This window comes from Myotis davidii, unplaced genomic scaffold (assembly GCF_000327345.1).
Source record: "Myotis davidii unplaced genomic scaffold, ASM32734v1 scaffold97, whole genome shotgun sequence".
Lineage (NCBI taxonomy): Eukaryota > Metazoa > Chordata > Mammalia > Chiroptera > Vespertilionidae > Myotis > Myotis davidii.
Window position 1 is genome coordinate 3,564,252 of NW_006289392.1, and position 15,520 is coordinate 3,579,771.

Below are 15,520 nucleotides of genomic sequence, written 5' to 3' on the forward strand. Positions count from 1 at the left end.
TCAATTTAATGGACTTCATCTTTAATGGACAAAACTTTCCAGTCCATATGTCATATGTGAAAATTAACACCCTGTTAATTTTAAAATGCTTTTAACCAAGACTTGCTTATAATTAAGTTAATAGGTTAATGTTTTTGGTATTAATTCACTGTCATTTTTAACAAATTTTAGCAAATAGGCCAGGTTGGAAAAAAACACTGTAGTAATTTTGCTGACATAAGTAAGTATTACATATCTACAACTACAGTCTACATATTTAAATCCAAGAGTCACCACTCTTAAACAATGTTCAGGGATTTGCATGTGACCACACCGCACCAAGCAAGGTTATTGGTTCTGTTGTCATGTGACGTGACTTTCTGCAGCAGTTTTAACCAGTGACATGCGCTCAGCCATGCCCCAGCCGTGTACATTTGTTTACGCAAGGTGGCTGGACCGATTTACTAGGCCTATTCAGTATAAATTTAAAATTACAGTAACATATATATAAACTTTTCTGTGAAAATTAAACTTTTCATACATAATTTTAATTACACAAATGTGTCTACATAAGTAAAAACAGGTAAACTAATTTGTCAATTTTTAAATATACACATTCATAAAACCTACTTTATTATATAATGGACTTGCAAGTATGTATGTATGTATGTATGCAATAATATATATTTTATTGATTTTTTTACAGAGACAAAGGGAGGGAGATAAAGCGTTAGAAACATCGACGAGAGAGAAGCAGTAATCAGCCGCCTCCCGCACACCTCCCACTGGGGATGTGCCCGAAACCAAGGTACATGCCCTTGACTGGAATCTGTTCGCAGGCCAACACTCTATCCACTGAGCCAAACCAGCTAGGGCTGGCTTTATTTTTTTATTTGCACACTCCCCACTGGGGATGTGCCCGCAACCCAGGTACATGCCCTTGACCGGAATCGAACCTGGGACCTTTCAGTCCGCAAGCCGACGCTCTATCCACTGAGCCAAACTGGTTTCGGCTATTATTTTTAATGAACCAAAAAATGCTTTTTAAACTTCTCAGTTTAATTTCTAATGTTGTAAATATTAGAAATATTAATAAGTATAACCAACACAAATAAAAGTTTTTTGGGAGTCCTCAATAATTTTTAAGTGTGGAGGAGTCTAAGATCAAAAAAGTTTGAAAATCATTGTATTAGATGCTAGAAAAAGTCTTTTAGTAGACAAAAGGAGACAGGATCCAGCATATAAGTAGAGGGGCTAACTCTGGATAGGAGCACAAATAGTTCATCCATGGTAACGGACAGGAAGTTAGAGCATGGGGGTACAGATGCAAGCAGGTGAATAGATAAGGTGGTAGGGCCCTGGTCAGTGTGGTTACGTGGTTAGAGTGTTGGCCCATGCACCAAAAGGTCTCCGGTTCGATTCCCAGTGAATGGCATGTACCTGGGTTGCAGGTTAGATCCTCAGCCCCAGTGTGTGTATGAGCCAACCAACAGATGTGTCTCCTCACATCAATGTCTGTGTCTGTCTGTATGTCTGTCTCTCTCTTTCTCTCTCTCTCCCCCCACCCCCATCCTTCCTTCCCACTCTCCCTTCCACTCTTTCTAAAAAAAAAAATTGGATGAAAAAAATATCCTCAGGTGAGGATTAACATAAAAAATAAAGACAACGGTGGTAGGGATCAGTGACGTATTACAAGTAACTCACTCCTAAGACAGTGAAGAGATGTTCAAGGGCTATATTTTAGATACAACATACAGAAGGCTCCAGACTACCACCCTTCACTCACCCCCTAAACTTTAGAAAATATTATTAAAAGTGACAATGTCAAAAACAAAGGACTATCTGAGTTGTTTGGCCACAGCTTCTTAAGCTTGGAAAAGGGAAAAAGGAGGAAGAGTGTTCTAAGCATGGCAACGGGATCTGAGGACCTTGGAAACAGAAGCGAGCAAACTTCAAATTATTAACCTAGTCATTAGAGCACAGAATGAGGCAGAGTGTAGAGTGACATACAGTTAGGGAAGGTTAGGATCAGATGGAAGAAAAAACAAAAATGTAGGAAATATTCAGGTTTACCTGTCCACTCCATCCCAACGATACCCAGGCCAGATATTGAATCTGTTGGGAGGAGGTGCTGGGCCACTGTAGCGAGGTCTCACTAATGAGATAAGAGAGAGAGAAACAAGTCAATTACTTATACTATTCAATCCAGAGCTAGAAGGCAGTGGGGCTGGGGTTGGGGCTGGGACTGGGGGGATTTTATACAGAAATTTCTATTAAGTGGAACCTAACTCCCAAACACAAGGAATCTAGATTGTATGGGAAAGCCTTCTTTGCACATAGCTATCTATCACCACCCCAATGACTCTCTAGCTATCTATCACCACCCCAATGACTCTCTCTCTCTCTCTCTCTCTCTCTCTCTCTCACTATCTCTCACACACACACACATAAGTCACCTGCACCGCTGATGATTCCCAGAAGGCTCACCTTTCTTATCCTTGTTCTCCTTGGCCTTATTCTTCTTGATAAAGTTGGCCATGGGGTCCCCCTCCCTTTCTTGTTCTCTCAGCATCCGATCCAGATCTTCATCATCAATATAGCGGGCCAGAGGCTTCTGCATTTCCTTTATTGCATCCTCCACATTTTGTTGCTGCTGCCGGCTCTGGACAAGGCTGGGCAAAAAGAACCAAGATTGTTTGTAATACTGTTTAACACTTCTACTCTTACACTGACATGGACACACTGCTGCATTTGGAGAACCTCTTTCTAGAAGCCTAGGCCAAATATTGAAAAGGGTAAAATTCCTAGAATACCAAGTGGAAGTGCAGAATATATCACTGAAAGGATATATATATACAGCTTTTATTTAAAAAAAGGTTTAAAATAGATTTTGAGAGAGAAACATCAACATGAAAGTGAAACATCGATCCATCGATCGGCGGCCCCCTGCACACCCCCAATTGGGGATCAAGCCTGCAACCCAGGCATGCATCCTGACTGGGAATCAAACCTTTTGGTGCACGAGATGATACCCAACCAACTGAGCCACCCCAGTCAGGGCCTGAAAACAGCTTGCAGGCAAAACATAAACTAGCTAGTCAGAAGAGGACTCTGGGAAATAACTCCCTCCAGTCACTGTAGTCTTGTTTTACCTTTCAGTGGTTCCCTTACCCTTTTCCCCACTGGGCATACAGCTCATCTCTCTTTGAGTCCTTCTCTGCTCTTCGCCTTTGCTCTAAACGTTCCAGTTTCAAATTCCTCTTACGACCAGACTTATCTCGAAATACGGTTTCAGCATATTGGAATTCAGCTGCAAAGGAAAATTATGCTTTTAAAGATAAACATCAGGTATTAAAATCAGAAATAATATTTTAATAGCTGACATCAAACACTTGGGATTCTAATGCTAAATAAGAACTTCTGCAGTCAGACTACAAGTACCTACTGCTGATGATCCTGAAAACTATTATTTTTTCAAGAAGGAAAAGTACCATTTGGACCCACTGAGAAGTTAAAATAATGCATAAAAGCAGAAATGAAACTTGATAGCACTTAAAAGTTTAAAACATCAGGTACAATAAGCTACATTTAAAGAAGAAAAGCTACATGAGCCTCAGTTGGTCTTTGCACTTTTGTAATTTTACCTTCAAATGCCATGGCTTCTTGGTCCCGGTCCTGGAGTTCCTGCTGCTCTCGCTGGATGTCAGTTAACACCAACCCAGTTTTAGCCCCAGAGTACATGTGTGCAGCCTATGCGATGGAAAGGAAGCGTCCAGTATTAATGAGATGATGCAGCTGCAGCCTCTATGAGTACACACAGTTATGTGCATTTTGTCTGAAGATCAGCAATAACCAAATCAAAAACGCTCATTTTATATCTTATTCTCAGCCACAGGATTCACAAAACAGAAAAAAAAATAAAATTGAGTTTCATGGGAAACCAATAGTACTATCAAATTTAAGAGTAAACAAAAATACAAATCAAGAAGATATTAAAGGGAAGGCAAAGCATCTGTATTTCTGATTTTTCAGCATATATAAATTTCACACATGAGGAATCACTCTCGGGCCACCTGACCAGAAACCTGTATCAAGCTCTAAGGCCTCCAATACAGACTCACACTAACAAAGAATCCCATTTAAAATGCAAATTCAAACCTAAGATCCTTAAATCGTGGATATATTTCAGGATAATGAAAAAATCTGACCAAATCAAAACCTTTTACTAAACTCCACCTTGTATCAAGATAACAAATCAACCCACAAATGGAACATGCAGTATATCCTGATATCCTTAAGCCATGTGCTAAATTTGATCAATATTAAATTACATATGGATTAAACAGATACATAAAATATCAAGAAGTCCAGCTGAAACATAGCCCTCACTTTGTGATCCAAAACAGAAGAACCTCACTTCCTGGGTGAGGGACAGGCCAGTCCACCCTGCCAGGACCACGTGGGCTACCGAGGAGACCTACCTAAAAAGTCTGTGCTGGAGGAAGATGTGCACACCACTGCTCTAGCATTCTGTCTCTTAACCAGCTCACTGGAATGAGATTCCTTTACTCATACTTGTGTTCTTTACAACAGTTACTCAGGGCTCATGGGTTTTTTCCCCCCCTCACTCGGGCCTCATCATAGATTTCAAATAAAACAAAACACTGACTTTCCAGGTGATATGAAGTAGTTTTATATTTTAAGTGCCTCTCTTTAAGCTCTGAATACAGGGACCTGCACTCCAATTTATTGTAATAAGTTGTTTACTTTGTCCCAGGTACTGTGCTAAAAGTTTTACTTACACTAACTCATTTAATTTTCACAATAATCTTATGAAGTATACACTATTATCCACATTTTACCAATGAAGAAGCTGAGGTAATTATGTACCTTGCTCAAATTTCACAGATACAAAGTGGAAAAGATAGGATTTGAATACGTGACATTTGACACAAAGTTTGTGCTAACTCCACTCAGTAAACTACACTTCTGTTTATTACTAAAAAAAGAGGAAGTCTTTCTAAACCTATTAAAATGAGATTTATGGAATTCAGATGACATAAAGGCAGACACTACTTAGGAACTCTGGAATCTGCAAGTTCACCTGGGCTGTATTATAGGCTGTCCTGCCTTCAGAGAGAAGGAAAGAGCTGGAGCAGTGCTCTGAACTAGATTTACTGCACAACCAAGATCTGCCTCCCCCTCCACTGGCTCGGATCTCTGGGCCTTGGATAGAGCTAGAAGGCAGCAATCACTCTAAGACAGCGGTCACTGACCTTTCGGACCTCACGGACCACCAGTGTCCACGGACCATCAGTTGGCAACCGCTGTTCTAAGAGAAGATATGGCTCCTGAAAATTCCTACCTTCTTTCCCAGAGGCTGAGTCCTTCGAGGTGGAGACAGGTCAGAATCAGAGGATTTGGCCCTCTGTTTCCTCCTTGGTGGAGAGAGGTCAGAATCAGAGCTGTGGCGCCCAGGTCTATTTCGTGGAGGTGACAGATCTGAATCAGAACCCTGGGGCTTTGAACTTGGTCTCCTCCGTGGAGGAGAAAGGTCTGAATCAGAGGCTTTCCGATTGTCACCTGGGTAGGAGGAAGAGCCCAACATGTGACTCTGACGTCTTCGAGGTGACGAACTCGTATGAAATTTTCTACGGCTGGGTGAAGAGCCTAGAAATTGAAGAATAAAGTCTTTAATCCAGTGTCAGAATCTTAAAAAGAACTTACCCAGTTACTGTTCAACATTCATTTAGTCCTCATGCATCACTAACCTAAACACAAGATCAGATGACACAGGAGAAGAGCAAAGTCAGGGACAGTTTTCAAAACCAAGAGGCAGGATGTGGAGTTCTGTTCCCCAGTTACCAGTGACTGTGATTGTGTGTGAGATCTCAACATATTCCTCTACGTCATATTTAACCACACTCAGAATGGGCAAAATAACACGCACGCAGATCTCAGTGATGTGTTAAAACTAATTAGGATATATTCTGAAGTCCTCAGACTAAAGAATAAAAATGTATTTTAATTTAAAAATTAAAACAGTAGCTGGGGACCATTTTGGGTAAAAATTTTTACCACACAGGCCTGAATTATAAACATAAGCATCACAAGTTACTTCCCCAAAAAAGCAATCGGCAACATGTATCAATGTTCTTTAAAACACACAACCTGGAAAATCAATTTCTACTTAGCTCCTAGGAAACAAATCTAGAAGTAATTAATTTCCAGGAAATCTATCTAGAAGCAGAGAAGGAAATCATCTAGAATGGGAATAGTTTATGTACACAGATGTTCATTACAGAACCAGAGGCCCAGTGCACAAATTTGTGCACCAGTGGGGTCCCTTGGCCTGACCTGTAGGATCAGGCCAAAACCAGCTCTCCGACATCCCCTGAGGGGTCCCGGATTGCAAGAGGGAACAGGCCAGGCCGAGGGACCCCACCAGTGCACAATCGGGGCTGGGGAGGGATGCGGAAGGTTCGCCAGCCAGGGAGGGACCGCGGGAAGGCTCCAAGGCGTGTCCGGCCCATCTCACTCAGTCCCGATCAGCCGGACCCCAGCAGCAAGCTAACCTACCGGTTGAACCAACTGCCCCCTGGTGGTCAGTGCACGTCATAGCAAGCAGTTGAACGGCCTTAGCATATCATTAGCATATTACACTTTGATTGGTTGAACGGCCAGCCAGACACTTAGCATATTAGGCTTTTATCATATGGGAATATGAAAGCAAAATTTAGAAATAACCTAAAATATGCAGTATTAGGGAAATGGTTAACTAAATTTATGTAATACAATAAAAATTACATTAACGAAGAAACGTTCTTATGACATGGGGAAGTTAATGGTAAGTGAAAAAACCAGGCAAGATAATGCATACAACACATAGATAGTGCACAGAGAGTCCTGGCCAGGTAGCTCAGTTGATTGAGCATTGTGCCATGCACCAAAAGGTTGCCCAATGTTTCTCTCGGTTGCCCAATGTTTCTCTCTCTCTCTCTCTCTCTCTCTCTCTCTCTCTCTCATCAAAATCAATAAAAAAAATCTTTTAAAAAAAATGAATAGAGAAAAGACTAAAAAGAACATTGGCTACAACACTACTAATTGCCTCTGAATAACAGAAGTCTGCATGATTTTTTTCTAGATATTCTGATGTTTCTGCAACAAACAGATAGCACTTTTATGTCTGGTGAGGACAACAAAAGGATATATAAAAACTTCTTCTCTTCTACTGTAAATATTTAACTCTTCAGCCCAACCTCTATTTCCCTATAGTTTTTAAAACTTCTCCTAAGAAACTTAATTCTCATTTCTAAAGATGTAAATACCTAACAAAAGATTCAAAATGAAGTGCCTAGGGAACAAGTCCCTCTCGTGGACAATCAATGCTCACCTTTAGAACCATGCTGTTTATTTCCATAATGAAATTTGGCTTGCCTTTTTCGTGGTGGAGAGAGGTCCGAGTCACATTCATACTTGCTGCTCTTCGGGACTGAGAGCTGAGAGGGTCCTGGCCCCTCCCGATGTGGAGAAGTTTTGCTAGAGGCTCTTTCTGGGGCGTTACTGCCTTTGGTTCTGTGCAGGGAATGAGGAACATTAGGAGGCGAATCAGGGGAGTCATGACGGGCCCTCCTGAGCTTTGATGTGTCCAAGGATTCCCGAGTCCTTCTAGGTTGAGAGGTGTCAGGGGAGCTGTTACGGGCCTTTCTCTGAGGAGGAATATCTGAGGAACTGTGATGGGCCCTCCGAGGAGGAGATGGATCTGGTGTGTCATGACGGGCCCTTCCAGGAGATACACCTGAAGGACGATAATGCTTCCTGAGCAGAGAGGGATCCGGTGAATCATGATGGGCTCTCCTAGGCGGAGAAGGGTCCGGGGAGTCATGGCGGACTCTCCTAGGCGAAGAAGGATCTGGGGAGTCATGGCGGACCCTCCTAGGTGGAGAAGGGTCCGGGGAGTCATGGCGGACTCTCCTAGGCGAAGAAGGATCTGGGGAGTCATGGCGGACCCTCCTAGGTGGAGAAGGGTCCGGGGAGTCATGGCGGACTCTCCTAGGCGAAGAAGGATCTGGGGAGTCATGGCGGACCCTCCTAGGTGGAGAAGGGTCCGGGGAGTCATGGCGGACTCTCCTAGGTGGAGAAGGATCCGGGGAGTCATGGCGGACCCTCCTAGGTGAAGGATCCGGGGAGTCATGGTGGGAATGCCTGTGTGAAGGTAGATCCTCACTGTGGCCTAAACACAAAGAGCAAAGAGTCAGATTCCCACAAATGCTGTGTTCACCACCAGTACCCAGAGTTTCAAAAGATGCCCCAGCAGCACACACCTCAAAACTACTCAGAAAGCCCAAAACTACTCTGTACAGCTCCTTTGCTTAGGGGCCCAGCACCCATGAACATTTAAAAAATAATCTCTTTTATTTGCCTAACAAGACACAATTTGCAAAGCATTTTAAACACATTTTTCATCTTATACCTTGTAAGGCAAATGGGGCAGGCATCTTGTTTACAGTCATGAAAATAGAAGCTCCAAGGTGCTGACTGGCTTCTTACTTCAGATTACAACTCCAAGATGAAGAGACAGACTAGAACCCCAGTCTTCTATCTCCCAACCCAATGCTCTTCCCAAAACCTTATTTGTGTAGAGTTCCCAGACAGATGCTCCTACTGAAATTTAGCCTAGAAAAGTGAGTTTTTACTTACTCTTCTTTCAAAAGGCATGTTCACTAAACCTGTGCCAATAAAAATGAGTGCTGTCATTTTTATGTGGCACAGTGCTCTGCGCTCCTTACTGGGGGAGGAGAGATCACCAGCAAAAAATAATCAGCATTACTGGTCACTTACTACATACCAAGGTAGATTACCTCATTTAATTCTCAAACCCTAGGAGATAAAGATTACCTCCATTTTATAGATAAGAAAGTTGATACTCGAAAAGATTAAATAATTTGCCAAAGTCATACTGCTAAGTAAGTGGTGGAGTGAATATCCAAATCCAGCTCTGTCTGACTCCAGAGTCCACGTGCAATCTTTAAAATATCTTTAAAATCTTTAAAACATTCTAAGAACAGAGGCTAAGGTAGCAGAAGCAGGAAATGAGATCATGGGCCATATTTTTCAGGATCAGTGACAAATTAAAACAATGCGCCCCTCTAAAAAAAAAAAAAGAAAAGAAAAAGGCTTCCCCTTTAGATTTATCTATTGTTGGAACTCACCTCCCAGAAGCTTCCATTTGGCACTGGAACGAAAGGTTTCCATCTGCTTTACCTCTTCTGGCCGCTCATCCACAAACTCAGCCACCTGTGGCAATGAGGACACTACATTGAGGACATCCACAGGATCCAGCCAAGGAGCACTGTTGTGTAAGAACCTGAAGTTATAACCATTCCCATTCCTAATACACAGCACACACACTGATCCAGAACAGACATGAAGATCCATGCAGTGGTCCTCAGTTATGTGTGCTCCATAAATCCCTGATTGCCACTGGATGGTTTAATTCTAGATCATTCTCCAACTAATCAATTTCCCTCCAAAAGTTAACTTCACTCATTACAAACTTTTTTACCAACTTGCCACAGACACGACTGCCACCTGTCAGATAAAAGCTAAATTCCTTTGCCCGCTTTATTTTTATTATATTGCATGCAGAGTGAAAACAGGCAGGCTCCTCGTCGTGCCTATCACTCACTCATAAGGGCTCCGGGTGCCTCTGAAACCTTCCTTGTATTAGGTAGTTACAAAGGCAGGCACTCTTGAAGCCAACAAAAAGAAGTCATTAAGATGCACACAGAATCACAGAATCTTTAAGAGAGAGAACCAGATTTCACTTATCCAAACTGCAAACAAATGTGGAATATTCTCTAGAGTATCCTTGATAAATGATTATTCACCCATTACTCCCTGTCAGAGAATCAATTCACTAGCATGAAACTCACTATGTTATTTAGTAGTCTACTGTATTTTGAGGTTGTGCTAGAAAGTTCTTAGTTTTATCAGACTGGTATCGACCTTCCTCTAACTTCTTACCATTGGCCCTAGTTCTGACCTCTGACAACTGATCCTCTCTCTTGCTACATGACAGACTTTCAAAGATGTCTGGCATCATAAATTCTCGTTACAGAATAGCAACTATGTGTAAAGCACTGTTTTGCATTTTACTATCTCAATCAATCCTTACAATAGCCCTGCAAAGAAAGGGTCCACAATACTAAAGAGCAAACTATTACTTAGCAAAGTTAAATAACTTTCTCAATATCACAAGCTAGCAAGAGGCAGAACTGGAATTCAAACCCAGGTGGTAATTCCTCTCTACTTCTCTTCTCCCAAGACCCTACCAACATTCCTCATATAACCTAGTTTTGAGACCTCTCACTGGACATTAAAAGCACAGGCTTTCAAGAAAGATGAACAGAGATCTAAATCCCCAGGTCTGCCAGCTGGTATTTGTGTAACCTCTGGCAAGTTATTTTCTCTAAGCCTCAATTTCCTCATTTGTAAAAGTAGGTTTCAAAGGATTGCTCTGAGGACTCAATGAGATGGGTCACGTAGCATAGCAGTGCTTGTACATGGTAAATGCTCAGTAAATTATACCTATTATTTTTGTGCTGCCACTGCTATTGTGGTTGTCCTAGTTATTTTGCCATTATTTCTGGTGGTGGTGATGGTCTTGCAGTAATAAAAATGAATTCAATAACCAAGATCTAGTTTAACCAGAATAGAGAGCAGTGGGGCTAAAGCCTTCCTTGTTTTCATTTTAGGGCCATCACAGGACAAAAGATAATATTATAAAGGAAAATTAACAGAGGATCACATAAAATTTACAATTTTTACATGTCAAAACTATTATAAATGAAAAGGAAAAAGATAAAACATACCTATGACATGTAAAACAGGTAATATAGTCTTATATAAATATCAAATAAGTAAAACAAAATTAAAATCCCAATTTTCTAAGAAATGGACAAAATACCAAGAATTTCATAAAACAGAAATTCCCAACAAACATAAGAAAAACTATTCATTTCACTATTTTTCAAAGAAACTAGATACCACTGTTTACCTGCCAAACTGGAATAGGTTTGCCAATTTGTTGCTGTTGTAATGTTTAAGTACTGATGAAGAAATGCAAACACTGGCATTCTCATACACTGCCAGTGGGAGTGTGAATTGGTACCACCTTTTGGAAAGCAATATGAGACTATAGTTCAAAAGGGCTGTAATTTCACTTCATGGGAATAAAGAAATAAGGGATTATTTGTGAACAAGATGTTTATCAAAGCATTATGGTATTTTAAGAAAGGAAACAACCCATATGTCCAGTAATAGAACATTTAAAAACAATATATATACTGAACTACTATGCAACCATTAAAAATCACATTCTCAAAGAATATTTGAAAGTCTTACTAAAGTATTCACAATATATTATTAAGTGAAAGAGTAGGCTCAAAACCTGTGTACAGTATGATCCCAATTATATTTGAAAAAAATAAATAAAAGTATGTATAATCTATGAATTAAAGAGATATCCATCCAAATGTTAGACGTTGTTACCTGTAGATAGTCACAGTATAAGTGATTTTTATAGTCTTTTTAAAACTTTCACGTTTCTTAAAATTCCCAAATATTCTATAGTCCCGTATTGCTTTCCAAATATTCTATAAGTATATTTGGCTTTTATAACATAAAAAAATAAAAACATATGTTGTGAACATTAATTAGATTTAAGTGGTTGTTTCTAACATTCTGGTTCCTTTTGATCACTGTTTCCCTTTTAATTACTAACAAATCATCTTTTAAGTAATCTATTGTAGAATATGCTGAGGATTAACATTAAATATATTCATCTGGAATTCATCTTTAAAACTTTACAATTCAGCCTATCAACAACTCTCCTTTTCACCTGTTTCTCAGTTATTCTCGGCATAGGTTCCATACCAATGCTAGGTTATTTGCCTATGCTTTTGTCCACCTCGTTCTTATCTTCAAAATTTATATCAGGATGTGAGGGCGATCTGGCTGCGACATCTGTCACCCCATTGATCGCCAGGGTTGATTCGGCTGATCTGGCTGGCTAGGCGGGTGTCCCCCTCCTCCCTCACCGATCCATGTGCGTCCCTCCCGAAGCTGCGCACTCGGTCGAAGAGGACGACCTTCCCCCCCGAGGAGAGGACCGGTCTTCGGTCAAGGGTATACGAGTAGCTGCGCTCCCCTGCTAGAACCTCCAAACAAGCTCTCAAAATTTATATCAGATATTTACATCCTTCATAGAATTTCCCAATGGAATAAAAAGTGGCTTGCTTCCCCTGTGCTCTAATAGCACTTGGTACGTATGTGAACTATAGCTCCAACATTTATCATATTACTGAAATTATTTGAAAGTCCCATTTTAGAGTATGACCACTAGAGTACAGACACTATGTTCTATTAATGCACATATCTCCAGTTCTTACACAAGAGCACACAAATTTTAAAGTTTAGTTGAATCATGAATGAAAGAAACAAAGAGAAAGTTCCCTACTATTGAACCTGAGCACTGTTTTTAAGGTCCATCCCAACACATTGAACCTGGCTAGTTCTATCATGGCTCTATCACTGACGCTGAGGAGTCCTGCCTCTCTCTGGGATTAGTTCCCATTTTTAGTTTGATGGGCCCGTCCATAAAAAAGAAGATAGTACTTCTTTGGAAGTTGTCTCTGCCCAACTTTCCCTCTTACAACCCTGCCCTGCACTGGGAGTTGAGGTTGAAAGGCTTGAATTTCAAAGTCCTTACAGCCTCAAAAGATACATACCACAGGCAAATCTCCATCATCTTCCTCTTCCTCCTTTTCAGGTTTAGTGGTGGAGATAGATGTCCAGCTCACATCATCGTCCACAATCCGCATTCTAAAAAGGGGGGGGGGGGCGGATAAAAAAGGAGAAACGTTCTTGGGTAACAGCCTATGCACACTTATCTATTGGTTTTGGGATAAAGCTCAAAATCCTACAAGATACTGCAAGGTCTACCACATCAGTTTTCACACACTCAGTCCCTTCTCTCTGCCTACTGTTCTCATTCTTTACTGGGAAACTCTTACTCATTCTTAAGAACCTAATAGATAACTTCCTTGAGAATACCTTCCTAACTACTCTCCCATCTAAGAACCCGTTACACGTTCTTGAAGTGCTTTCATTGCACTTATCACAAAGGAAAGACATCAATTAGTTGCAAAATTAGTTGTCTAAAGCCTGAATCCCATTAGACTACAAGCTCCATCAGGATAGGGACTAAGGCTTTCTCATTCAGACTGGCATCCTCGTCACCCTGCAGCAACTGGCATAAGAGGTATTCAGTAAATACCCGTCACACAGATACACTAGGTCTGACCGCAAATAATGACGACTGCCATGGGTGAAGTTATTCCCTGAACAGCCAAGATCACTTTGTACATCTCTAACCACAACCACCACCATTTAATACAAGTGATATCATTCGGTATAACTCTCATTTCAAAGATAAGCAAACGAAGGCTGAGAGGCCCGAAGCCACACAGCCTGAAAAGTGGCACAGCGAGGATTCGCTCTCTGATCAGTGTCGCTGCAGAGCTCAAGCTGTTTTCACTACAAGGCACCGTTTCCCAAGAATCCACACAAGTCAGAGCACAGGAAGGAAGAGGCAAGAGTAAGGGGAAAGCCAAGCCAGGCAAGACAATGGACTCGGGCTATGGACTTAGCAGACTGTAAGAGATATATTCGTTTCCTAGGGCAGACCGGGTGGCCTAAGACAACAGGAATATATCCCCTCAGTTCTGGAGGCAGAGTCTGAAATCGCAAGGTATCTGCAAAGCAAAGCCCGCTGCGCTCCAGGGGGAACCCTTTGGCTCGGGGCACAGTCTAAGCTCAGCCTCCACCTTCACGTGGTCCTTTTCCCTCTAGGCCTGTCTCTGTGTCCAACCTTCTCTCTCTTTTTTTTTTATAATATATTTTTATTGATTTCAGAGAGGAAGAGGGAGAGAGAAAGAAACACCAATGATGAGAGAGAATCACTGATCGGCTGCACCGGGGATGGAGTGAGCGCAACCTGGCCTGTGCCCTGACCGGGAATCGCGCCGTGACCTCCTGGCTCACAGGTCACGCTCCACCACGGAGCCACGGCCGCCAAGCCTCTCTTCCTAAAGGGACACCAGTTATATTGGATCTGGCGCCCATCCGGACCCACGAAGGCTTCATTACTTACTTCAGGAAGCAACGTAAAGCTTACGAATTCATATGCGTCTAAAACGCCCCACAGCGCCCGGCAGGTGGCAAGAGCGGGAAGTGGGGACAGGGCGGCCCCGCAGGCAGGGTCCGAGCACCAAGCACAGGCTCTGGCCCAGCTCACCCGTCTCTCGGGGCACAGGGCGCATTCTCTACCGGAGGCTGCAGAGGCGGGCAAAGGGATGCAGGCCACAGTCTGGCTAGAACACAGGGCCCGGGGCGCGATCAGTGATTCTCTCTCACGGGGCCCTCAGCCCGAGGGGTCCCTCAGCCCGGCGGGGATCCAGGAAGGGCGGGCCGCGGAGACGGGAGGAATGGGGGCGGCGGCCCCGCCTAGACCCACTCACCCCTTGCCGCCGGCACCGCCAGGCTTGGGGCGCTTTTTGCGACGCTTGAGAATGGACTCGGAACCCGCGTGGCCGCCGGCATCGGCCCGGGACAAGTAGCGCTTCAGGTACTCGGCCTTGGAGATTGGACTCGGAACCCGCTGGGCCGCCGGCATGGGACCCGGACAAGTAGCGCTTCAGGTACTTGGCCTCAGAGGCGGGACCGCCGGGGACTGCGGGAGACTCCGGGACGAGCTCTCGCGAGCTTCCAGGGATGGTGTGGGCTCGCCGTCTGCCCGCTCAGCAGCCACACAGCGGGCGCTCTGTGGCCGTGAGGCCGTGGCCACGCGGTCCCTGCCCCGGCACCTTCAGAACATAATGCAGTGGTTACATACAGGCGCTGGCGTTGGTGTATCTGACCTGGGTTCCCCAACTAATAGCTCTGTGGCCTTGGGCAGGTTATTTAACAAACTGAGGACTATAAATGCTTAGAACAATGTCTGGCACATAGTATTGTTGGTTTTATTAGTGTAAGTGTGTTTAGGGAGAAGGAATCTGCTCTCAGGCTTCCAACTACCATTCCAGAGGAAATCTGACAGGCCGGCGTGGCTCAGTGGTTGACCATCCACCTAGGAACCAGGAGGTCATGCCCGGGTTGCGGCCAGCCAAGATGATCTCATTATTGATGTTTCTCTCTCGCCCTTGCCCTTCCTCTCTGAAATAAATTTAAATTTTTTTTTAAGAAATCAGGAATTCCAAACCAAATGTAATACTATGAAGAATGTAGAGGCTTCTAAGCTGTGTAACTTGCAATGTTTGACAGTGATAGCCCCTGGCTGTCTCTTATACAGAACCTGGCCAATGGAAGGGACCTGGATACTCCCCGCACAGCAAGAGGGGGAGTGAGAGAGACTCAATTCCAATATTCACGTTCTGGGGGGAAAGTTTTCTTCTTGTGGCATTAAAAGCTTTACTTGAAT

General features: G+C 42.9%; 1 protein-coding gene across 2 annotated transcripts in view; it reads right to left on the reverse strand.

Annotated features, from left to right (window-relative positions):
- The window catches only part of BUD13 (BUD13 homolog), a 17,233-nt gene extending 2,498 nt beyond the window's left edge, over positions 1–14,735 (reverse strand). Inside the window, exons 1-9 of one of the 2 annotated variants that reach the window (XM_006761578.2) lie at positions 14,562–14,735; positions 12,771–12,864; positions 9,192–9,276; positions 7,373–8,212; positions 5,345–5,649; positions 3,624–3,729; positions 3,151–3,289; positions 2,467–2,651; positions 2,053–2,134 (exon numbers count right to left, since the gene is read on the reverse strand). In XM_006761578.2, coding sequence (XP_006761641.1) covers positions 2,053–2,134; positions 2,467–2,651; positions 3,151–3,289; positions 3,624–3,729; positions 5,345–5,649; positions 7,373–8,212; positions 9,192–9,276; positions 12,771–12,864; positions 14,562–14,716 — 1,991 coding nt within the window. In that variant the 5' untranslated portion in view covers positions 14,717–14,735. Of the gene's footprint in view, positions 1–2,052; positions 2,135–2,466; positions 2,652–3,150; positions 3,290–3,623; positions 3,730–5,344; positions 5,650–7,372; positions 8,213–9,191; positions 9,332–12,770; positions 12,865–14,561 lie in introns of both variants that reach the window. The other variant, XM_015562480.1, reaches the window with a different exon arrangement.
- Positions 14,736–15,520: the final 785 nt, after the last annotated feature.